The 23,984-nt window shown below is 45.4% G+C and overlaps 2 protein-coding genes across 4 annotated transcripts in view; one reads left to right on the top strand and one right to left on the bottom strand.

Moving 5' to 3' along the window:
- Positions 1 to 1,389: 1,389 nt before the first annotated feature.
- Positions 1,390 to 2,505, bottom strand: LOC126064647 (translation initiation factor IF-2-like). The gene is made up of 2 exons (XM_049863823.1): positions 2,297 to 2,505; positions 1,390 to 2,179 (listed from the first exon to the last, which is right to left on the bottom strand). The coding sequence occupies exons 1-2, from the start codon at positions 2,503 to 2,505 to the stop codon at positions 1,390 to 1,392; spliced, it is 999 nt and encodes a 332-aa protein (XP_049719780.1).
- MFAP3L (microfibril associated protein 3 like) overlaps positions 1,681 to 23,984 on the top strand; it is a 333,301-nt gene continuing 310,997 nt past the window's right edge. For 2 of the 3 annotated variants that reach the window (XR_007514726.1, XM_049864835.1), the window contains exons 1-2: positions 1,681 to 1,893; positions 11,938 to 12,085. The gene's annotated coding sequence lies outside the window, so the exon portion shown is untranslated. The remainder of the gene's footprint in view (positions 1,894 to 11,937; positions 12,086 to 23,984) is intronic. The other variant, XM_049864836.1, reaches the window with a different exon arrangement.

Below are 23,984 nucleotides of genomic sequence, written 5' to 3'. Positions count from 1 at the left end.
TGTTTATTGAATACTTGAAAGACAGAAGGCTTAGGCTTCTTGAAAAAAAGACGGGCTGAGATTTCTTGGAACAAAACGTCCTATTATTACAGGTGCCATAAAACTAATTTTAAAATATGGTTTCTAATTTCAGTCTCTAGGATAAATCGGCTTTGATTCGTTTGTAAACCAGAATCCTCTACTGCAAAATGGCCCTCTGCATGAGTAACCTGTTCACGTGTGGAAGCTATCACGCACCTCTAGAGCCCTGCTTCCACCCCGCTCCAGACCTTCAACGTCGCGATGAGTTGGTGAGCACAGTTACATCAACCTTGGACAACCTGAAGCAGCCGCGTGTGGCAGCCTGGCACTGCCCGGAGCATGCTCAGTGGGGTCTTGACCCACTTTTACGGGTCGGAGCTCGGGGCGAGAGGTCGTGGACGCTACTTCGGTTAGTTTGCCATAGAAGGAGAGAAGGAGAAAAACTGGGAGTTGCTTAAAGCCTCCCCTCTCCTTGACAGCAATTCCTGACCAGGCGGCGGAATATGCCCAGTCTGGCTGCACGAGCCACTAGGAACGTCAGTCTGTAAAAATCCACTTTTCCGAGTTTTCAGAGCAACCAAGGAGGAAGAGGGAGGTGCTGGAGCGAGAGGGACGGGGCGGGGCACAGGGGGCGTGGCCAGGGGAGTGGTTTGAGTGAGGGGCGGGGCGAAGACAGGGGGCGCGGTCAGGGGCGGGGCGAGAGGAGGAGCCGATCCAGCCCCAGAAATTGACCAGCTCTCCGAAGTGTGAAAAAAGGCCGCTTTCAATATTTTTTTTTTTCATTGCAGAACGTGCTGCCAAACTTCTGCAGGTGCCTTTTTATAGTTTTAGAATAATCTTTTTTTTTCCTCTTTGTTTGTTAAAAGAGCAACATATCGTTCACTGAAGCCCTGGTGGTGTAGGGGTTTAGAGCTACGGCTGCTGACCAAACCGCTGGCGGTTCGAATCCACCAGCTGCTCCTTGGAAACCCTATGGGGCAGTTCTACTCTGTCCCATAGGGTCGCTAAGGAGTCGGGATAGACTGGATGGCAACGGGTTAACGGGTTATATTGTTCGTTAGAATTTGGAAACTACAAATAATCTAAAAATAGCCCCCCCCCCGGGGTTCCACCACGTAGAAGCAGCCAGTGAACGTACTTCTGTGTTTCCTTCCATCCCCTCTAGCTGTGGGCTTCACTTTAAAACGTCGTTTAGATTTAACCCCGGCGTCCCGGGAACGGCCTGAGAAGCTTTTAATTGCAAGGCGGCTTGACAAGCTGCCTGGGAGACCGGGTAGGTTTGGGGTCGGAAGGTTGGCGAGAACTTTGTTTCCCGTCCCAGGGTGGGACCCTTAGAAGTCTTCTCCCGGGTGCCCTCGAAGGCGACGCTCAGAAAAGTTGCGGCAGCAGCCCCGCGAGCACCCTGCCTACCGACCCTCTGCAGCCGCGCCGCCCCGGCAGGACGTCTGCGCCGAGCGCCCCGCCCACCCCGCCGGGAATACCTGGGCTGCTCGCGGCCCCGGCGGCGTGACGGACGGAGACCCCCCGCACCGGCCCCGCCCCGCCCCTGCGGACGATCCTGGCGCTCCTACTGGCTCGCCCTGGCCGCCCGCCCCGCCCCGCCCTCGGCTGCCACGAAAACCCGGTGGTAACTCCGGCCCGGGCCCCGCGCCTCCGCGCCGCCCGGCGGTCGCACTGGGCATGCTCGGCAGCGGCCGGCTCCAGCCCCGGTAGGTGGGAAGCTCCGCGCTCCCGGCCGCCCGTGGCGCAGCCCGCATCGCTGCGAGCACCCGCAGTAGCTGCTGTCGGGCCCCGAGCGCGGCGGTGCGGTAGCTCGCAGCTGGCCATGGCGAGGGGCGCACGGCAGCCACCTGAGTGGCGCGGCGGCGTCAGGTTAGCTGGGGCGCCCCATGAGCCAGGGCGGCGGGTCGCGGGCGGTGGGAGCCCCGCACCGAGCCGGCGGCCGAGTCTCTGCCGCCGGCGGTGCCTGGGCAGGGGCGGAGAGCTCTGGCCGCGGAACTTCGGGGCGTTGGGCTGGCAGAGGGGGCTGCGCGCTGGGAGGCGCCCGAGGTCCCTGCAGCGGTTCCTGGGGGGTCGCTGGATGCTGGGCGATCCGCGCGGGGCGGGACCCGGGCCGGTGGTTTGGGAATGGCTGCGTCCCGGGCTCGTGCCGTAACCTCTGGAAGGCGGAAAGCCTGTTGTCCCCCGCGCGCTGCGGGGGATCCTCCAGGTCTCCGGCGCGCCCGACGTTCCCCCACCCCCACCCCCTCGAGCAGCGGCGGGGGCCTTCGCTAACCTCCGATCGCTAGCATCCTCGTGCCTCAGTTTCCCTTGGGCAAGGGGAAGTGTCGCGGGGAGGATGTGCTGATGTGGGGGCCGAAGGCCGTGGGTGCGGGTGTAGCGTCGGGAGCCAGGAGGGCACCACGTCCCGATGCCGCAGGAGCGCTGAAAGCTGTGGTGCCGCGCGCCGCCGCCTCCAACTCCAGCTCTCAGAGTTTGTCGCATTTGACTCTATAGCAAGTTGACATCAAATTGCTTCCTGGCTTGGAACGGGAAAACATGCTTCATGGGCTTAAAAGACAAAGTAATTGCAGAGCCGATTTATTTTAATCTCCACCATTAACCTGCCCCCTCCAAAAAAAAAAAAAAAACTTGAGCTTGCATGCAAGTTGCAAGATTTAAAAAACAAGGTGGCAAAAAAGAAGAAATGTTTTCAAGATCATTATCTGCTCCCACTGTAGAAATTAACCTATTTAAGGTTGAATTGGTACTGTTTTTTAAGGGTACTTGAACAGAAACGTTTGGCTTCTGTACCAAAAAAAAAAAACCCTTGCCATCGAGTCGATTCCGACTCATAGCGATTGTATAGGACGGAGTAGAACTGCCCCATAGGGTTTAAGCAGTCTTTATTTTGTGTTATCTTAGTTTATATTAAAAGCTTGGAAATATAGCACTGCAGAAGCTTAATGTTTTTTGTAAAGTTTTCTCACTTTGTTTCTAGATGAAACACATTTTTTTCTCAGTTGCTACTATGTTGAACATAGTAAAATTGTTCAGGATGAAATGCAAGATGGAAGAAGATTGATTTTCAGAAGAGAATTTAAGTTAGAACAATGTAGTTCTACTGGCATTTTACTTACACAGAAAATTCAGTTTGTAGGTCCCACTGGGGTTTCTACTATGGATTCTACCTAAAACATTTAGCACTGCTACCACTGTTAGAATTATTGGATCTAATAGGGGCAAGAAAAACAATCTGTGTTCTAGTGGGAACTGGTTCTGTGTCTTACTGAAGCTAAATTCTTAAACGTCTGTTTCCGTAAGTACCACTTAGTGGGTTCAATTGTTTTATTTATTAAGCTTATTACAAAACTTCTTGTTTGCATTCTTAATAGAGCTTAATAAATGCATTGACTTTTCATTGGATTGTGAATAGCTTTTAATGTTTGTTCTTGCTTGTTAGCTCTAGCTCCAGTTCCAGATACATGGGTGATTTCCCCAAGTGGCTTCTATCCTGTGGTCATATATAACTAAGATCTAATAATAGAAAAGGCTTGAAATGTCCAGACAACACGAACAACATGGTCACTATTTCTACAAATTAGACCTTATAACCTTCATTTTAGCCAGATAGGTTGGTTGGTAATCTTCATTGTTTCTAAATGTATTTTCAAATATGTTCACAGAAAAAAAATTGAACTTTGTAAAATCCAACACAAATGTTGGGAAATTGTCCTCCCCTCTTCTGTAGGGGAGGGAGTCCTGGTGGTGCAGTGGTTAAGAGCTTGGCTGCTAAACAAAATGTTGGCAGTGTAAATCCACCAGGTGCTCCTTGGAAACCCTGTGGGGCAGTTCTACTCTGTCCTGTAGGGTTGCTATGAGTTGGAATCAACTCAATGGCAATGGGTTCTTCTACACGGAAGCGGATGGTGTTAAATGCATCGAGTTTAAGATCTGCTGTGAGGTGCTGTACGTATGTACAACTTCTGTCTCTTGTGAAGACTGCAGTCCCAAGTGGAATTCCATCAAGCCTCTTCTCAGCTTTGAGTTCTTGACTTAGAGGAAGCAGCTAGGCCTGTTTCCCTTTTGTAATGTGAAGTTTAACGTAGACCAACAGGCCCCCCTCTGGATTAAAAAAAAACTGTTTTCTGAGTGTTAGGAAAAGACAGTGGAGTTTAACAAAAGCCATATTTAAACACCGCTCTTGATTTCAAGAAGTCCACATTCTTCTAGGAAACCCTGGCGGCATAATGGTTAAGTGCCACAGCTGCTAACCAAAAGGTCGGCAGTTTGACTCTGCTGGGCACTCTTTGGAATTTGGTTTGCTTTTTTCTTTTTTTGGCATTCTTCTAACTTAACCTAAAACTAACAAAACCAACAGGATTTAAGTTGCTAATGAAGAAAAAAGAATAGCAAAGTACACTTAATATTCAAATTGGGAAACAGGCAGTAATCTCCTTTGAACTTTCTGTTGGGTTTTTGTAGTTGAGTGGCTAGACACATATTTTTTAGTTTTATTTTCTTGTCTTTAGATTTATATACTGTATGGTGTTGTAAGTGACATGAGAAATTCATAGCAAGTTCTTACCTTTAAAAGTATATCTTCCCCCATTCACGTGATCTCGATTTATTCAGCTCCTTTCTTGGCTGGCCGTGTATTTGAGCCTATTTAAACACTGCTTAATTTGGACTGTTTAATTATTTATTGATCTGAGTGCAGGGACTCAGATACTGGAATAATACCAAATCAATATTGTGGCAGAGTTGCTTTTAACTTCCAACACAGCTGAGTCAGATTTGTGAGGCCCGTGTCACTTTTTTGGAATTCATAAATCATACACATAATGTCACTTCCCCAGCCTGACCAAGTGCATGGGCCAGGCGGTATGCCCTTTCCTAGCCCGGCTCAGAAGGGTGATGAAACTTTGTCAACGTTTTGTGATCCGTGGTGAATGACGTTAAAGTTAGAAATAGATGCAAACGGCTGGTTTTAAGGTTGCTGTATATAATGCAGAATCCCTGGTGGCATAGTGGTTAAGTGCTGTGGCTGCTAACCAAAGGGTCGGCAGTTCAAGTCCGCCAGGTGCTCCTTGGGAACTCTATGGGGCAGTTCTACTCTGTCCTATAGGGTCCCTAGAGGTCGGAATCGACTCCACAGCACTGGCTTTGGTTTTTTTTTGGTTTGGTATATAATGCCTCCGTAGCTACTGCTGCTAACCAAAAGGTATGCAGTTTGAATCCGCCAGGCGCTCCTTGGAAACTCTGGGGCAGTTCTACTCTGTCCTGTAGGGTGGCAGTAAGTCGGAATCGACCCGACGGCAACAGGTTTGGTTTGGTTTTTGTTTCTATAATTGCCAGAGGATTAAGATGTTTGATTGATTATGTGATACTAACCACTTAAGAGCTGCCAGAAAGTTTCTTTAAGTTATACTCAAAGTAGAAGTCCTGTGAATTTATTGGTCTTGCCTCAGCCTCCACTTGAGGCCTGTACTTATTAAAATATCACATTCTTTTTTTTTCCCACGAACTTTAATGGTTAGGCCTCTGGGGCTGCAAAAATGAATAAGACAGAGTGACTCACGACCTAGTCAGAGAGATGTGCTTCAGGACAAAAAATTGGAGTACCAGGTAGTGCTGCGGGAGGGGGAGTCCTATGTACACTGGGCTGAGGAGACAGACAGGAAGGAGCCCCTGAGGCTGGAGGAGGAGGCAGTGGGCAGCCTCATGGAAGAGGTACCATTTCTGTGGGATTTTAACATGTGCCTGAGGAATGGGTAGGACTCGTCTCGGCAGTGAAGTGGATGCCCCAGCTCGAAGGAGCAGCATCATCGTGGTAGGCAGAATAGTGACACCCCCAAAGATGTCCACTTCTTAGTCCCTGGAAACCGAATATGTTACCTTACGTGGCAAAAGGGACTTTGTAGATGTGATCAAGTTGAGGATTTTGTGGTGGGGAGATTGTCTGGGATCATGTAGGTGGGCGCAGTGTAACCACAACGACCCTTTTAAAAAGGTCAGTGTCAGAGTGATGTGATGTGAGAATGGTGTGGCTGGCCATTGCTGACCTTGAAGATGGGAGGGGGCCACAAGCCAAAGAATGCTGGCAGCCGCTAACCAAAACCAAACCAAACCCAGTGCGGTCGAGTCGATTCCAACTCATAGCGACCCTATAGGACAGAGCAGAACTGTCCCATAGAGTTTCCAAGGAGCGCCTGGCGGATTTGAACTGCTGACCCTTTGGTTAGCAGCCGTGGCACTTAACCACCACGCCACCAGGGTTTCCTGGCAGCCTCTAGAGGCTGGAAAAGGCAGGGAACCAGCTTCTCCTCTAGGGCCTCCAGAAGAAACTCAGCCTGCCAGCACTTTTTCAGCTCAATAGAATGTGTTGACTTTTACAGAACTGTAAATTTGTGTTGTTTCAAGCCACTCAGTTTATGGTAACTTGTGGCAGTGGCAATACAAAGTTAATACAACCATATATAAACATAGAATTTGGTGTTGAGGGAGTAGTTGGCAGGGGAAGGAGAAGAAGGATGAAGGGGTCCTTTCACTGTGATGAACTGGATGTTATACCAGTCATGCCAGGGAGCCCTGGTGGTGCAGTGGTTAAGCACTCTGCTAACCAAAAGGTTGGCAGTTCAAATCTACCAGCTGCTCCATGGGAAAAAGGCCCGGCGATCTGCTCCCATAAAGACTGCAGCCTAGGAAACACTATGGGACAGTCCTACTGTGTCTAATAGGGTCACTAGGAGTCGGAATCGACTTGACAACACACAGCAACAGCAAAAGATATTATGCCAGAGAGCTTGGACTTTAGTCTGTTGTAGGTAGACAATGAGAAAACAGATAAGGATTATCAAATGGGAACATGACCTGAATAGATTGCTGCCAGATTTATCTTTCTAAAAAGCAAAAAACCAAACCCACTGCCGTCAAGTCGATTCCAACTTATAGCGACTCTCTCTGTAGGACAGAGTAGAGCTGCCCCGTAGAGTTTCCAAGGAGCGCCTGGCGGATTCGAACTGCCAACCTTTTGGTTAGCAGCCGTACTACTTAACCACTATGCCACCAGGCTTTCCTCTAAAATGCAAAGTATAGCTAAACCCCAAGTTTCCTAGAGCAGTTTGACAAAGGGTGTCTAGTCAGAGGTGGTCAGCAAGTTAATTGTTGTGAGATGCTGTTGAGTCGATTCTGACTCATAGCGACCCTATGTACAACAGAGGTCTGGAATCTCTATTGTTACATGTTATAATTCAGTTCTCTGTCTTGATCTGACATGACAGCATTTGTATGTGTGTGTGAAATTAACATCTTAAGAAAACTTTTATTCACAATTAGAAGTAACACCAGGCAGTAGAAGGACCAAGAAAGTAAAACAGAAGGGCAGAGTCCCCGTTTGACTACTTTGATTCTGCTTGCTTGTTGTCTGCTTGCACGCCGTCTGCATACCATGCAGACATGAGCAGGGAGCTGGGACAGCTGAAATGTCCATTGGGAATGATGAGGTCTCACCTGGGCCAACTCTGACCGCTTGGCAGTGGCCGCTTGCAGTGCCTGGGGACTTCTACTGGCTCAGCCGAGAAAGTGCCACAATCAGTTAGCACTCTCTGGTAAGGGCTCCGTATTTGGTGAGATGGGAACTGCCATAATGCTAGATGGCCTAACTTCCTTGTTCAACTATAAGTAATACAGTTGTTATTTCCAGACGTTTCCATGTAGTTTGTTTTATGTGCAAGGCCCCGATACCTGTCTTGTAAGAGCTTAAGTCCGGTTAAGTTGACATCTCCGTGTGTCTGGAAAATGCAGACTGAAGAAATCTTCCACCTTGGTGTTAAAACAGTGGCTCTGTCTTGAAACTGAACTATATGTAAGAAAAAATGAGTAAGAGAAAAACCAACTTTTCAGACAGCCTGGCAGAGGAAGCCCTGGACTAGCAAAATCTGATATTTGAAATTCTGGAAACAAGAGCAGTAAGTCTTAAGATTTATCTTAATAAGTTAGACAAAACTGGATCTTATATCCACGTAGTATTGCTTCCCTTACATAACTTCATAAGATTTTTGTTGAAACTTCCTTATATACAATGCAATAATTATTTTTCCACTGTAAAGGACTAGCTCAGTGTCAACCATTCCCTCTTTCTTGAACCTTTTCTGCCTTGGCCTCTGGGATTCTGTACCTTTAGTTCTCCTTGTGCTCTTTGGACTCCTCTTTCTTAGTTTCTTTAAGAGTCTGTCGTCTCTTTTCCCTCAATTCTAGTCTTGGTGTTCTCAAGTTGCGGCCCACTGTGCTCTCCCTGGGGACATATTTTTCTTCTTGACTGTGTCAGTGACGCACACACCAGTGTCTCCAAATCTGTATCTTTAGACCAACCTCCTTCAGGTCCATATTCCATCCACTCATTTAATTCATCAGTTCAGTCAGCAAATATTGAGAACCTGAGAGCTTACAGTCGAATGGAGGGCCAGATGTGCAGACAATTACAATGAAAATATGTGCTGTGGGTAAAGATAAAGGAGCCCTGGTGGTGCAGTGGTTAAGCACTTGGCTGCTAACCAAAAGGTCAGTGGTTTAAACCTACCACCTGCTCCTTGGGAGAAAGATGTGGCAGTCTGCTTCTGTAAAGATTACAGTCTTGGTGTCTTGGTTATCTAGTGCTGCTTTAACAGAAATATCACAAGTGGATGGCTTTAACAAGGAGTAATTTATTTTCTCATAGTCTAGTAGGCTAGAAGTCCAAATTCAGGGCATCAACTCCAGAGGAAGGCTTTCTCTGTCAGCTCTGGAGGAAGGTCCTTGTCATCAATCTTCCCCTGGTCCAGGAGCTTCTCCACACAGGAACCCTGGGTCCAAAGGATGCACTCTGGTCCTGCTGCTGCTTTCTTGGTGGTATGAGATCCCCATGTCTCTCTGCTCACTTCTCTCTCTCATATCTCAAAAGAGATGGGCTTAAGACACAATCTAATCTTGTAGATCTCATCAGCATAACTGACACTAATCCATCTCATTAACATCAATCATAGTGATTAGATTTACATCACATAGGAAAGTCACATCAGATGACAAAATGGTGGACAATCACATAGTACTGGGAATCATGGCCTAGCCAAATTGGTACACATATTTTTGGGGGATGCAATTCAATGCATGACATTCCACTCTTTGGCCCCCCAAAATTCATGTCTTTGCCGCAAGTAAAATATATTCACCCCATCATATCATAGCAGAAGTCTTAAATCAACTCCAAGCCCAAAATCTAAAAATTCTTCCTCGTCTGTGAAATCTAGAATACAAGTTATCTACTTCCAAAGTACAATGGTAGAACAGACACAAGCTAGACATTTCCATTACAAATGGGAGAAATTGGAGGGAAAGAAGGGATAACAGGCACAAAGTAAGTCAGCAGAACACATTACATTAGCCGTCAAGGCCTTGAAAACAATCATCTGTTCTCTGAGACCATTATATAATGGCCGGCCCTGCCCTCCAGACTCTAGATATTGGCCACACTCTCTGGATTGTTTATGGAGTCCACCTTGGCCCTGGGCTTCAGCTCTGCCTTCTAGCCCACTGGAACGGCAGCTCTGGTTCTTTGACTTTAGGTGCACCATTGTCTTAGTCTATCTGAGTGGTGACTACACCCTTAGAAACACCAGAGGCCATGGCTCCACCCTTTGAGACCCCAGAGGTTGTGGCCATGCCTCCTGTGTTCCTTGTTTCTTCACCTTCTGCTTCTTGGTTCTTTGGCCTCTAGGTCCTCACTGCCCAAATCTGCCCTGCTGGGGCAAGTGTTCCAGAGCTTTGTAGCTCTACCGCTAAGTGCCTGGAGGCACCTCACTTTACTAGTAAACTTCTGCTGGAAGGCACTCAGCTCTCTTGCTCCATGGGTCAGCAAGCCTAGCTCCTCCGATAAGTGCCCGGAGACACCCGACTCTGCCAGGAAGCCTCCTGCGCACAGGCAATGAACTCTCTCACTCTGTGGGCTGGCTGGCTCCAGCACTCTCTGGCGCTGGTCTCCTGGTTCTGCTGCTTCCAGTTCTCTTCTACTGTTGGTTCTCTGCTGCTGATTCTCACCATCTGCACCTTCTGTCTCCAGTGTAGCAGCTCTCTGTATTTCCTTTTGAGTCCTCTATCTATTCAGTTTCAAAACCGCTTCCACGTTTTCGGTATCTGTTAGAGCAGCACCCCGCTCTCCTGGTACCAAGTTCTGTTTTGGCTATTTAGTGCTGCTTTAACAGAAGTACCACAAGTGGATGGCTTTAACAAAGAGAAATTTATTCTCCCACAGGCTAGTAGGCTAGAAGTAAAAATTCAGGGTGTCAGCTCCGGCGGAAGGCTTTCTCTGTCAGGTCTGGAGGAAGGTCTTTGTCATCAATCTTCCCTTGATCTAGGAGCTTCTCCATGCAGGAACCCCAGGTGCAAAGGACAACCTGCTCCCGGTGCTGCTTTCTTAGTGGTGTGAGTTCCCCCTGTCTCTCTGCTCACTTCTCTCCTTTATATCTCAAAAGAGTTTGGCTTAAGATACGATCTACTCTTGTAGATCTGATCAACACAACTGCCACTAGTCTATCTCATTAACATCACAGTGACAGAATTTATAATGTATAGGAAAATCACATCAGATGATAAAATGGTGGACAATCACTGAATACTGGGAGTCATGGCCTATCCAAATTGATAGACATATTTTCGGAGGACACAATTCAATCCATGACACTTGGAAACCCTATGAGGCAGTTCTGCTCTGTCCTATAGGGTTGCTATGAGTCGGAACCGACTTGACAGGAATGGTTTAGTTTTAGGTTGGGTAAAGATAAGTGAGAAAAGGGGTGTCTGGGGCTACCTGGGGAAGTCCAGGAGGGCTTCTTGGTGGAGACAACTTTCAAACCTAGATATGAAAGCTAAGTAGTGGTTTGCCAGATACGTAAGATAAGAAAGGGAGCAGAGCCAGAGGCACAGAGGTGCTGTGGAGAACAACAAGGAGTTTTAGGAAAAGATATATGATATCTGGGGGGGGGGGGGGGGCCAGAAATTAGGAGATGTAAGTCCTGCTGAGGAACTTTGTTTTATACCATTGGCAAAAAGAAGACATGGAGTATGTTTTAGGTCAGGTCTTTTAGAGTCAGCTGACTTTAGCAACCGCATAGTGTGTGGATGGGAGGCAAGCAAGGCTAGAGGCAGATCAACCAGAAGGCAGCATCCTAGAGTGGTGCCAGTTAGAGATGATGTGAGCACATGAACCAGGAACTTGGTAGCGGGACATTTAGTACTGAGTTCTGGGTGGCATGAACAGTTAAGCACTGGACTACGAGCTGAAAGTTTGGTGGTTGGAACCTACTTAGGTGCTTCGGAAGACAGGCCTGGCAGTCTGCTTCCAAAAGGTCAAAACCTTGAAAACCCCGTGGAAGAGTTCTATCCCGCACACATGGGGTCTCCGTGAGTTGAAATCGACTCTAACCACAACATCATCACTAGGACAGGTCCCTGGGTGGCACAAACCCTAGAGGTTGATGGTTCCAACCTACCCAGCGGTGCCACTGAGGAAGGGCCTGGCGATCTGTTTCCATAAAGTGTACAGCCAAGAAAACTCCTTGGAATGTTCTGCTCTGTAGCACATGGGGTCACCATGAGTCAGAATCGACTCGATGGCAATAGCTTTGGTCTTTTTGGTTGTTGCTAGGGCTCGGTGAATTAACTAAATCTGGGCAGGGAAGGAAAGGGGGGCGTTTTAGGCAATTCTTACATAATTGAATTACCTGTGTCAGGTGCTGCAGAAATTCTGAATGCAAGCCACCTTGTGGCATTGCAGGTTTAGAGCTGTTCTCAGGTGCTCTCCTGCTGAGGGCAGGACTTTGCAGCACCAGAAGGGACTTCAAGCAGGGGAGGAGCAGTAAGGCCCAAACACACAGAGAGTAAATCGAAACTTTATCATCGCAGGGCTCAGGCATTATAAGAAAGGCAGAGAAGAAAGAAGGAACTCATTCCCTGATGGTTCTCCAGCCTCTCAGTAGAAGCAGTTGGGCTTCCAATGAGATGGCAAGAAAATTGGTGTCTGGGGAGTCTTTCCTAACCCTGGATTCAGAAGGTAAGTGATTCCAAAATTGGACTGCAGTTGACTTTTTGTAATCAGTGGGAAAGAGGAGGCTTGCTCAGCAGATATTTAAATATAATTCCAGGCCTTTCCTTCCACTGAGGATTTGAGATGGCTAATGGCAGGACTCGAGGGCAACGGGTATGGTAATGGCAGGAGAAGGAGAAGGGCAAGGTTTGCTCCTTGAGGAAGTAAATGGGTTAGAGTAAAGTGCTCTGAAATTATCCATTGAGGGGCCCACCCACTTCAGACGGGGCTGGAGGCCACAGGCTGGGGCTAATTTGAATTATTTTCATCTGTTCATTTAAGCAGTATATCTCCTAGACAAGATGGGACATGTCTGTACTCATGTCTCTGCCTTCCTGTAGCCTCTTGAAACTAGTGAGGGCTCTGTAATATCTGTGGCAGTGGGGACCATGCCAAGGAGGCCAGCCAATTCTTCTCTTCCCCAGAGGCCAGGCTCCCCTATAAGGAAGTAGATTGATATATAATGACTGTGTTTTCTTACAAATGTAAAACTCGTTCTCCCTGGTCCTGGGCAGGGGATAGAATTTGAGTGAAGGTTGCATTAGTGTTTGGCTCCACCCACCTTCACCCAGGACTTCCTTGTGGGTATTTATGTGCCAGGATAGCCAACAGCTGCCAGTAGCTTGAACTTCTAGCAACCATTGAGTTTTCCAGCTTCTCAACGGCTATTGGTGATCTCATTCTGTAAATGTCTGTTTACCGTCTGAAGCCGAGCACTGGGCTATATCGCCCTACTGCCTGCTTTTGTCCCTTCCCCACCCTGTCCTCCTGTTGTTCTTGTTGGCAGTCCCAAGGTGGAAGGAAGGCTTTTTCGTTTTTTCTTGAAGATTTGGACAACCCTAGATTGCTTGATCTCTGATCGAGCCCAGTTCAAGTTAGACTTCCCAAAGGCAACCTGCTTTTCTCAATTTTAAAACGCTTTTGAGGAACTTGAAATTCATTTCCAGGAAACATTAGAGGATCACCAATCCTTTGTCTTGTTGAGGGCTGAGCATTTCTTCCTGTATGTATGAACCCAGGTCCTGCAATGGGCCCTTGATCCCTTCTTGCCTTCTTAGGGCATCTCATCCCTACCTCCAGGTTATGGCCGTCTTCCCTTCTTTCACTTGGGTGTTAGTTTTTTTCTCTAAATAATGGACCATCTTCCCCAGAAGTCCTCTTCATCATTTCTGCTAAGAGGCCCAGGGTCCCAGAGTTCTTGACATGGACATGCACAGCAGATCCACGGAAGGAGCCTCACTAAAGCATTCCCACGTAGATTTGTATTTTTAATTGGCATGCCGAGTTTATTTCCACCCTTGCTTTTCTAAGCTAAGCTATCACTTCTGCTGGGAAAGCTTTCCAGTCCTCTTTACTCATCTTTCAGGACTTGGCCAACCCCAGGGAACATTCTGTGACCTTTCCAGCTTGCCCTTCTCTGAATTTCAGTGGCATTTACCTAGTTTAGTACCTAATTATATACCTTGTCTTGGATGCTGGTATCACCAAGATTCTAAAGTACGTTTAGGGTAAAGGTTTAGTCTTAAACTTGGTTAACCCCCACAGCAATTGTATTGAACAGGTAACAGTGGCCTCATAAATACTTTGAATTCAGTTTAACTGATGTGGCTGGCTCCTAATGGTTTTTATCACTTAGACAAATCTGACTGCCCAGGTGAGAAATCATTGTGAACACCTGGGAAGCGCACACACACAGCATAGCAGTACCCTTTCCCATCAAAGAAGAGAGAAAAGCAAAGCTCTTTCCTGTGAAAAAACCATTGAATCCATATTTCAGCTTTCCTCTCATGTTTTCATTAATATCATCTTTCATATTGTCACAATGGAGAACATCTAACTTTGGTGCAAGACTGACGTAAGGACGTGCATTAAAATCAGAAAGTTACTCAGATCCAACCACATTTTGAAAAGCATTGCTTTTATGTACAAAATTTTTAAATAACAGTTACCTGGACGTTTATGACAGTTTAGATATCGATGGCATTTAGAAAGTTTGCCCAGGCTGTGTCATTTCACGCATCGATAACTATATAAAGGTTACCTGAGCCCTGGGCCACAAGTCAGAAGACATGGGGTCCGCCAGGGTCCCTTGCACTCACGGGCTGGTGGCTTGGCCTCCCAGTCCTTCACCGTAATGTGCACAGAACCACGCAGACCCTCCGTGTCAGAGGGTGGTGGTGAGGCTCGGATGTGATCATGCCTGGAGGGAGTTTTGTAAATGGTAAACGCTGGTGAATATAAGGAAGGTTATTGCCACTATCTTATTAAGAATTAAATCAAGTACAGTTGGAATTGCAGGATCTCTACTGATCTGTTTTTTCAGTAAAATCTAGTTTTCAGTGAAAGAGGCTATAAAAGCATGACCCATGTGGGATTCAGAAGTGTTCCTTAGGCAGCTCCACTTTATGATAATGGTGTGGGTAAAGGAGGAAAAAGCTTATTTAAATACCCTCTCCAGTTATCAAGCACATTTTTTTAAGTAGATGAAATTTTATTCCTGTGAAAGAAGAAACCGCGGGTGATCAGTTCCTGTGCTGTGAATATGAATGGCCTTAATCAAACAACCAGACAGACAGGGAGCGAGGGATTGTTCCTCATTTTGAATTATAAATTAAGTGGGTGATTGCTTTTCATTTCAACAGTAATAATAATAAAAAAAAAAAAAAACCCATTGCCATTGAGTCGATTCCGACTCACAGAGACCCTGTAGGACAGAGTAGAACTGCCCCATAGAGTTTCTAAGGAGCACCTGGTAGATTCAAACTGCTACCCTTTTGGTTAGCAACCATATCTCTTAACCACTATGCCACCAGGGTTTCCCCAACAATAATAAGAATGTATATTTCAGGCATGATAAACATTACTTGCTTCAGGCAACAGCCCAGAGTTTTCCAACAGATCAGATTTCTGCAGCTTTTGCTTCCTCTTCCAGGTTACATTGAGTCCCTGCTCTCAAGAAAACCTGTTGCCCTCGAGTGGATTCTGACTCATAGCGACCCTATAGGACAGAGTAGAACTGCCCCGTAGAGTTTCCAAGGAGCGCCTGGTGGATTCGAACTGCCAACCTTTTGTTAGCAGCTGTAGCACCTAACCACTATACCACCAGGGTTTCTATGTCTAATTTAAAGGTATAAAAATACCGTAGAGGGTAGTGGTGCTTCACTGGTAGAATTCTCGCCTTCCATACAGGAGATTGGGGTTAAATTCCCTGCCAGTGCACCTCATGCAAGACCACCACCCTTCTGTCAGTGGTGCCATGTTGCCGTGATGCTGAACAGGTTTCAGTGGAGCTTCCAGACGAAGATAGACTAGGAAGAAAGGCCTGAGGATCTACTTCTGAAATTAAGCCAATGAAAGCCCTGTGGATCGCAGATGTCTGTCATTGTGCCTCGGTTTGCCATGGCAGCTAACAGGAACAACAAAAGTAATATAAATTCACTTGGTAGATATCGGAGTGCTTATTGTGAGCAAAACATTTTTCTAGATACTGGGGATATAACAGTGAACAATGGCAACAACAGAAGCCAAGCCCTCAGGCACTCACATTTAGTAGGGACAGACACAATACATAAATATATAGTAGTCAATGCTATGAAGGAAAAGGCAGGGTAAGGGGGGGAATGAAGAATGGCGGGGGGTGGTGACCACCAGATCAAGGAAGGTCTTGCTGAAAAGTTGATATTTGAACAGAGGCCTTAGCCAGGAAGTTTGGGAGTGAGCCTTGCAGGTATCTGGGGACTCATTCCAGACAGAGGGTATAGTAAACGCAAGGGTTCCGTGTGCCTGGTGTTTCCCAGGAGTATTGCCAGTAATTCCACTGTGGCTGGTGGGGAGTGAGGGAGAGGTAGAGAGGTTGGAAACAATGAAGTCTGCGAGGCAGCCAGGGGCCAAATCTCAGAGGCCATGTGTGGTAAGGCCGGCTTCAGCTTCTACACTGAGTCAGGTTAGAACTGCCGGACAATGTACGTTGCAACCATTGAAGAGTTTTGGTGTTTTAATTATCTTTGAGATATTCCCTGAGCACAAAGTGTTACTAATCAGAGGGAGGGAGGGAGGGAGGAAGGGAAGGGAAGCTAAGCATAGCAAAGGAAGGAGAAAAAAAAAAAATGAATGCTGCTGAGTCCTGGTGGTGTAGTGGTTAAGCTCTCAGCTGCTAACCAAAAGGTCAACTGTTTGAACCCACCAGCCACTCTGTGGGAGAAAGATGTGGCAGAATGCTTCTGTAAAGATTGACAGCCTTGGAAGCCCATGGGGGCAGTTCGACTCTGTTCTATAGGGTTGCTATGAGTTGAAATCTACTCTACGGTTTGGCAAGTTAAGCCCAGTCAACAAATATTTGAGCATCAACTGCATTTTGTTATGGTGAAATATTGTTAATGATAAAAATTAATCCCCAAATTGCTCGTGTAGGCCTAGGGCTTCTCTGTAGTGAATTATCAAGTAAAATGAAGATTTCAGGACCCAAAGTGGGGCAGTGGTGTGCCTCCGTCAGCCTCTCAGTGGAACAGCAAAGATGCACACAGCCAGCGGTCCTTGGTCTGAAGAGGAAAGGTTAACCAAAACCAGTTGCCGTCGAGTCCAGCTCCTGCCGAACCCATGTGTGTCAGAGTAGAAATGTGCTCCGTAGGGTTTTCAGTGACTAATTTTTGGAAATAGATCACCAGGCCTTTCTTCCAGGGCACTTCTGACTAGAACTCCCAACCTTTCAGTTAGCAGCTGAGCCTGTTAACTATTTGTATTGTGCAGGGACTCCAGAGAAAGGTTAGGTCGGCGACATGGCCATGTGTGCTAGGTTAATCGTCTGTTAATCCAGGTAGCACAGTGAGAGCTGTGAGGCTTAGCCTTACTCCTGGAGTGGGGTTGAAGGGAGAAGCCCATAGGTGTAGCCACGAGGAACCTCCCACCCTGGCAGCCTCCCACCCGACCCTGCCAGCCCATCCTGCCTACACAGAAAGGAACCCTGCAGGAATCTGGGCTGGTTCATAGCTGCAGGTAGATAGCATCTGGAGGAGGGGACTTCCAAATGCTTTTGGAGCTCGGGTCAGTTTTCTCCTTCATGTTATTGTCCAGGATGTAAGGAACACACACAAGAAGTTGCATCCTTATGGAGAACAAGTTATCACGTGCAGTGCAGTCTCTGTGGGCCATCCTGTAAGTCACAGACGGTTTGGTGATCACAGTACTTTACTCTGGTGTGTTAACTGCAATGGGACTTTTATCTGTGCATGAACGACTCCCTTGCTCTTTCCCTCTTCTCTCCACCCCTCAGTGTTTCTTCCCTTCGCCAGCCCCCCTCACCTCTGTGGTTGTCATGGTCATAGAATGGTAGAACTGGAAGGGACCTCAGTGTTGGGTCTACAGCTCAGAGGGATCAGCTGACTCCCAGAGATCACCTACTAGTGAACGGCAAAATTGAGGAAAGGACCTGGTATCCTCACTCCCAGCTTGGGTGTCTTAATCCTAAAATGCTAAACTGGTCCCCTCTTCGCCATCTCACCCCAGAACTTCTGTTCTTGACAACTTCAGGGCCCCATCCCTTTTCTTATCCAGAGAACCGGATTCTACCCCTATACAGTCTCAGCTTCCAAGCTACAGGGTCTGTGCAGTGTCTGGATCAGCATGAATCCAATCCCCAAATGGGGAGATGGTTCCAGTCCTCCCATTCCCTCATTGCCATTCACCCCACAGCACTCACTCTCCCTTTGACTCTAGTCACCCGCACTAGGTCAGAGCTCACCAGTTAAAAGGAAACTGTCCTTCAGACTGCCATCTTGCCAGCTTCAAGTTTGGTGAGTCTACATGACACCCCAACTTTCTGACCTGCTGGCCACCAGTTCAGGGCTGGTTTCCCCCATCCCTTCAAGATGGCAGCCGAAAGCTCGGGAGTCCACACAAAACCCTTACTTTCTGACCTGCTTGCTCCTGCTGCCCCTTTGGGTTTGATAATTCACTGGAACTACTCACCAAACTATTCACCAAACTCACAGAGCATGTACTGTATTCACTACTACAAAATTATTACAGCCGAAAAGTATACAGATGACAAGACACATAGGGCAAGGTCTGGGAGGATCCCCATTGGGAAGCTTTCATGTCCCAAGGGATACACTATCCTCCCTAGAGCAGTTGCTTGCTCAACAACCAGGAAGCTCTCTGAGCCTTAGGATTCTGGGCTTTTATTGGCCAGTCCTACATGACAGGCTAAATCATGCCTCTTGAGGGCAGTTAATATCAACCTCCCAGGTGAGTCTTTTCTGGTCTGGCCAACCCCCATGTGCCAGCACAAATCCTCAGGTGTAGCCTGTGAGTTTCAGACCAAGGCACCCCAGTTACTCCAAGGGTTATTTCTCAGGAGCCAAGGGCAAAGGCCACCTTAAAGGGGTAACACTAGGTCCTTTACCCCCACAAGGTCCAATACCAGAGCCTGAGATCTGAGCAAATTGTTCATACTGGCTGCCACTTGGAACACAATGTTTTCTTATTACTCTGTGTCTCGGTGGGACGTTATACTATCCTACAGGTTCATAATGAGTTAAATAGTTTTATCATGGGCTGATATACCCTAAAATAGCCAACCACCATAAGATTTTGGTGGGGGGGGGGGGCGGGGGGAACTGCTCTCCCAATTCCGGAAAAGTGAGTTACATTGGGAAGCTATCTACATTCAAGTTGAGAAAAAAGAAAATTGAGAAAAGGCATTTTGTTACCAGGGCCTTACGAGTTTACAAAGTATAAGAACTTGCAGGGAAACAAACTTGTAATTGCTGCAGGATATGAATCATATTAAGGAAAACGTGTTGAGAATATAGCTCTCAGATTTATAGACCAACGTGCTGTGCAGGCCACACAGAGGACGTGTGCTAGCCTCCTTCAGGCAGAGCACTGGCCATCCTACTTGTGGATGGGCAGCCTGGGGTCAGCACCTTAAAAAGACATCTCTCTGATACGTGGGATCCTCTGGCCATCTTTCCAGGGCAGAGAAGGATTCCGACTCAACTGATGTGTCCAGGCTTTCAGATGTCCATCTGCTCCTGCCTGGCTTCCCCTCCAGATGTAGGAGCTTATCTACTAAATACATCAAGAGTTTCTTGGGAAAAGAGCTTGAGGTAAAATAAAAACAAGAATTGGAAATTGATGGAAGTCATGCTGTAGATTAGCAGGTGGCATGACCATCCAATTGGACTAGAATGAAAATTTTAATCTCCCTCTCCAAATGAGTAGGGAGAATATTTTGAAAGGACACAATTTTTTTTAAGGGTAGAAAATGCTGGAAGAAATATTCTAGTGGCAGAAGCAGCTGGAGGTCTTCTGGACAAACTTGAGGCTAAAAGTGCAGTCTGATAATGATAGTGTCAAAGATTAAAGAAAAATCCCAAGACAGCATCCTAACCTTTTTATCTGTTTTGAGCATTAACCAGGCAGCATAAAGACACCATCTATCCCATCTGTATTCTATTCCCAGGTTAAGTGGATTCCCTCGACCACCAGATTTCTGAGGAAATGTCTCTCTGATCAATGAAGGATTTACATTCATTGGGCCAAAAACTATTTTAGGCTGTTTGTTTGGAATGAAAATTCAAAGAAAATTAAATACGTGCTCAGGCATCAATAAATGCTTCTAAAAATATACTTGGGATTAGAACAGCCTTCATTGTTTCATTGCAGGTCTCAACTGCTGGAACAGCTTAAAAATTGCTTTTATTTTTTTTTATGGAACATAGAGATTTTAACATAATGCCAGACATGATGTGGGCATGAATAGTCACTTGCTTTTTATTCTGGCTCTCAGTCACAAAATTAATTGTGTGACCCTGGACAAAGCATCTCTCAGCCCCCTCCCTTCTCATCTTATATAAAGAAAAACCTTTATAAAGAGACATTCAGGGTTTTTTTCAAGTTTAATATTCTAATTCTGTGGATAAATATATACAATAGACTTGTTTTTATCTTGTCTAATAGAAATCATATCTGTAAAGAAAAGCCGTTAACATAATTTTTTTTTCTCTTCTCTAGGGGGGTTTATGATTCTTTTTTTCTTTAAAATACTGTAATAACAGTTCCCTTCAGGACATCCTTTCTGATGATTGGGGTTAACTGACCCTTGTATTTAATAGGGTATCAGTAATATCACACCCTGCATATTAAAGCTATTTTTTTTAATGAGCTGATGACCCTGAGTAATTTAAACACTGTATTTCTGAGAGCTCTATTTTGTACCGTTTTTGCATTTAATTATATAAAACTTAACCATGTGGAAAAAAATGTAATGAAGATCCAGGAATGGTTTCTTAATACTAAGCATATTAAAAATGAAAGTGTTAAAAAGATGGCACCTCTAAGCTTGTAGTTCATTTTCGGGTTTGAAAAACAGTTTGAAACATTATATAATGATTAAAGGGACAATCCACCAAGAAGACATAACCCTAATAAATACCTAGGCACCCGATGACAGAGCTCCAGAATACATAAAACAAACTCCAACAGTGTTGAAAGAGAAATAGCTTGACAGTAGTAGTAGGAGACTTCAACAGACCATTCTTTGTAGAGGACCGAACATCTAGAAGGAAACTCAGCAAGATACAGAAGCTCTAAAGGCCACAATCAACCAACCTGACCGTATAGTCATATACAAGACACTGTACCCAACAGCAGCAAAGTACACATTCTTTTCCAACATACATGGAACATTCTCCAGAATAGACCACATTTTAGGTCACAAAGCAACCCGGAATAAAATCCAAAACATTGAAATAATACAAAGCATTCTCTCTGATCACAACACCATAAAAGTAGAAATTAATAACAGGAAGAACAAAGAAAAAAAATCAAATACATGGAAACTAGAGTAACACCTTGCTTAAAAACAACTGAATAATAGAAGAAACCAAAGAGGGAATCAAAAAATTCTTAGAATCAAATGAGAATGAAAACACATTGTTATAGATTTAATTGTGTCCCCCAAAAGTGTGCATCACCTTGGCTAAGGTGTGATTTCCACTAATTGCGTGGTTGTCCTCCATTTTGTAATCTGATATGATTTTCCTATGTGTTGTAAATCCTAACCTCTATGATATTAATGAGGCAGGATTAAAGGCAGTTACGTTAATGAGGCAGGACACAATCTACAGGATTAGGTTGTATCTTGAGTCAATCTCTTTTGAGATATAAAAGAGAGAAGTAAACAGAGGAAAGGGACCTTCTACCATCAAGAAAGAAGAGCTGAGAGCAGAGCAGACACTTTGGACCTGGGGTCCCTGTACTGAGAAGCTCCTAGAACAGGGGAAGATTGATGACAAGGACCTTCCCCCAGAGCCAACAGAGAGAGAAAGCCTTCCCCTAGAGCTGGAGTCCTGAATTTGGACTTACACCCTCCTAAACTATGAGAGAATAAATTTGTTAAAACCGTCCACTTGTGGTGTTTCTGTTATAGCAGCAGTAGATAACTAAGACATACATCATACCAAAACCTTTGGAATACAGCAAAGGCAGTGCTCAGAGGTCAGTTTATAGCAATAAACACACACATTAAAAAAGAAAAACAGGCCAAAATCAAAACATTAGCCCTACAACTCAAACAAGTAGAAAAGAATAGCAAAAGAAGCCCACAGGCACCAGGAGAAAGGAAATGATAAAGATAAAAGCAGAAATGAATGAAATAGTGATCAGAAAAACAATAGAATCAACAAGACCAAAAGTTGATTCTTTGAAAAGATCAACAAAATTGCCACATCACTGACCAAACTGACAAAAGAAAAACAGGAGAGGAAGCAAATAACCTGTAAGAAATGACACAGGGACCATTAAAACAGACCCAACTAAAATAAAAAGAATCATAGTAGAATACTATGAAAAACTGTACTCTAACAAATTCAAGAACCTAGAGGAAATGGGCAAATTTCTAGAAGCACACTGCCTACTTAAACTAACACAAGCTGAGATAGAAAATCTGAATGGATCCATAAAGAGAAGAGATCAAAGAGATTGAAAAAGCCCTGGCCTGGACAGCTCAACAACAAAAAGAGAAATAATCCAAATAAGGATATGAACAGACACTTTACCAAAGAAGATGTTCAGGCGGCTAACAGACACATGAGGAAATGCTCCCAGTCACTGGCCGTTAGAAAAATGCAAATCAAAACTACATGGAGATATCTTCTCACTTCGACATTACTGGCACTAACCAAAAAGCAGAAAATAACAGAAGTTGGAGTAGTCATAGGGAGATTGGAACTCTTAAGCGCTGCTGGTGGGAATGTAAAATGATGCAACCACAATGGAAAACAATATTGCACCTTCTTAAAAAGCTAAAAGTAGATGTACCATACCATCCAGCAATTCCACCCCTAGGAATACAGCCTAGAGAAATAAAAACCATCCCATGAATAGGCATATGCACACCCATGTTCACTGCAGCATGATTCACAATAGCAAAAAGATGGAAACAACCTAAGTGCCCATCAGCAGGTGAATAGATAAATTATAGTACACACACACAGTGGAATGCTACGCAACAATAAAGAACAATGACGAATCTGAGAAATGTAACGGATGAATCTGGAGGGCATTATGCTGAGTGAAATAAGTCAGTCATGAAAGGACAAATACTGTATGAGACCACCATTATAAAAACCCAAGAAAAAGTTTATACACACACACAAAATCTTTGATGGTTATGAGGGAGGGGAGGTTTGGAGAAGGGAAATTACTAATTAGGTAGTAGACAAATGTTAACTTAGGTGAAGGGAAAGACAACACAGTATAGGGGAAGTCAGCACAGCTTGACCAAGGCAAAGCCATAGAAGCTTCCTAGACTAATCTAAACACATTGAGAGACTAATTACTGGGGCTGAGGGCTGGGAACCATGGTTTTGGGGGACATCTAAGTCAATTGGCATAATATAGTTCATAAAGAAAATGTTCTACATCCTACTTTGGTGAGTAGCGTCTGGGGTCTTAAAGGTTTGTGAGCAGCATCTAAAATACATCTATTAGTCCCATCACATTCAGAGCAAAAGACAATGAAGAAAACCAAAGACACAAGGAAATGGACCACATAAACCACAGCCTCCACCATTCTGAGCCCAGAAGAACTAGATGGTGCCCGGCTACCATCACCGACCGCTCTGATAGTGATCACAATAGAGGGTCCCAGACAGAGTGGGAGAAAAGTGTGGAACAAAATTCAAATTCACACACACACAAAAAAGACTTACTGGTCTGACAGAGACTGGAGGAACCCCTGAGACTATGGCCCCCACACACCCTGCTAACTCAGAACTGAAGCCACTCTCAAAATCTGCCTTTCAGCCAAAGATTAGACAGGCTTATAAAACAAATAAAAGACACTTGAGAAATGTACCTCTTAGTTCAATCAAGTATATGAGACCAAGTGGGCAACACCTGCCCAAAAGGAATGATAGGAAGGCAGGAAGGGACAGAAACTGGACGAATGGACATGGGGAACCCCGGGTAGAACGGGAAAGGGGGAGAGTGCTGACACAATGTGGGGATGGCAGCCAGTGTCACAGAACAACCTGTGTATAAATTTTTGAATGAGAAACTAATTTGTGCTATAAACTTTAACCTAAAACACTATAAAATTAAACAAAAGATCAGTTTTTGAAAAATGTATTTTTTAACAAAAAAATTACCAAAGCATAAAATTTTATAGAGACCTTAACAATAGTGTAGCCAATACAGTAGTAATGAAACCTTATGTTCTAAACAAAAAAAAAAACAACCCCATTGCTGTAGAGTCGATTTTGAGTCGTAGCGACCCTATAGGACAGAGTAGAACTGCCACAGGACTTCCAAGGAGCAGCCGGTGGATTTGAACTGCCAGTCTTTTGGATAGCAGCTAAGCTCT

Source organism: Elephas maximus, chromosome 21 (genome assembly GCF_024166365.1).
Source record: "Elephas maximus indicus isolate mEleMax1 chromosome 21, mEleMax1 primary haplotype, whole genome shotgun sequence".
Lineage (NCBI taxonomy): Eukaryota > Metazoa > Chordata > Mammalia > Proboscidea > Elephantidae > Elephas > Elephas maximus.
Note: the sequence above shows the minus strand (reverse complement) of the source record. Positions and strands in the feature narration are given on the sequence as shown.

Coding starts and splice junctions, on each gene's coding strand:
- LOC126064647 (XM_049863823.1), bottom strand. CDS start 2,505: ATGCGACAAACTCTGAGAGCTGGAGTTGGAGGCGGCGGCGCGCGGCAC. Junction 2,180..2,296: donor GAGGATGCTAGCGATCGGAG/GTTAGCGAAGGC, acceptor TCCGCCTTCCAG/AGGTTACGGCACGAGCCCGG.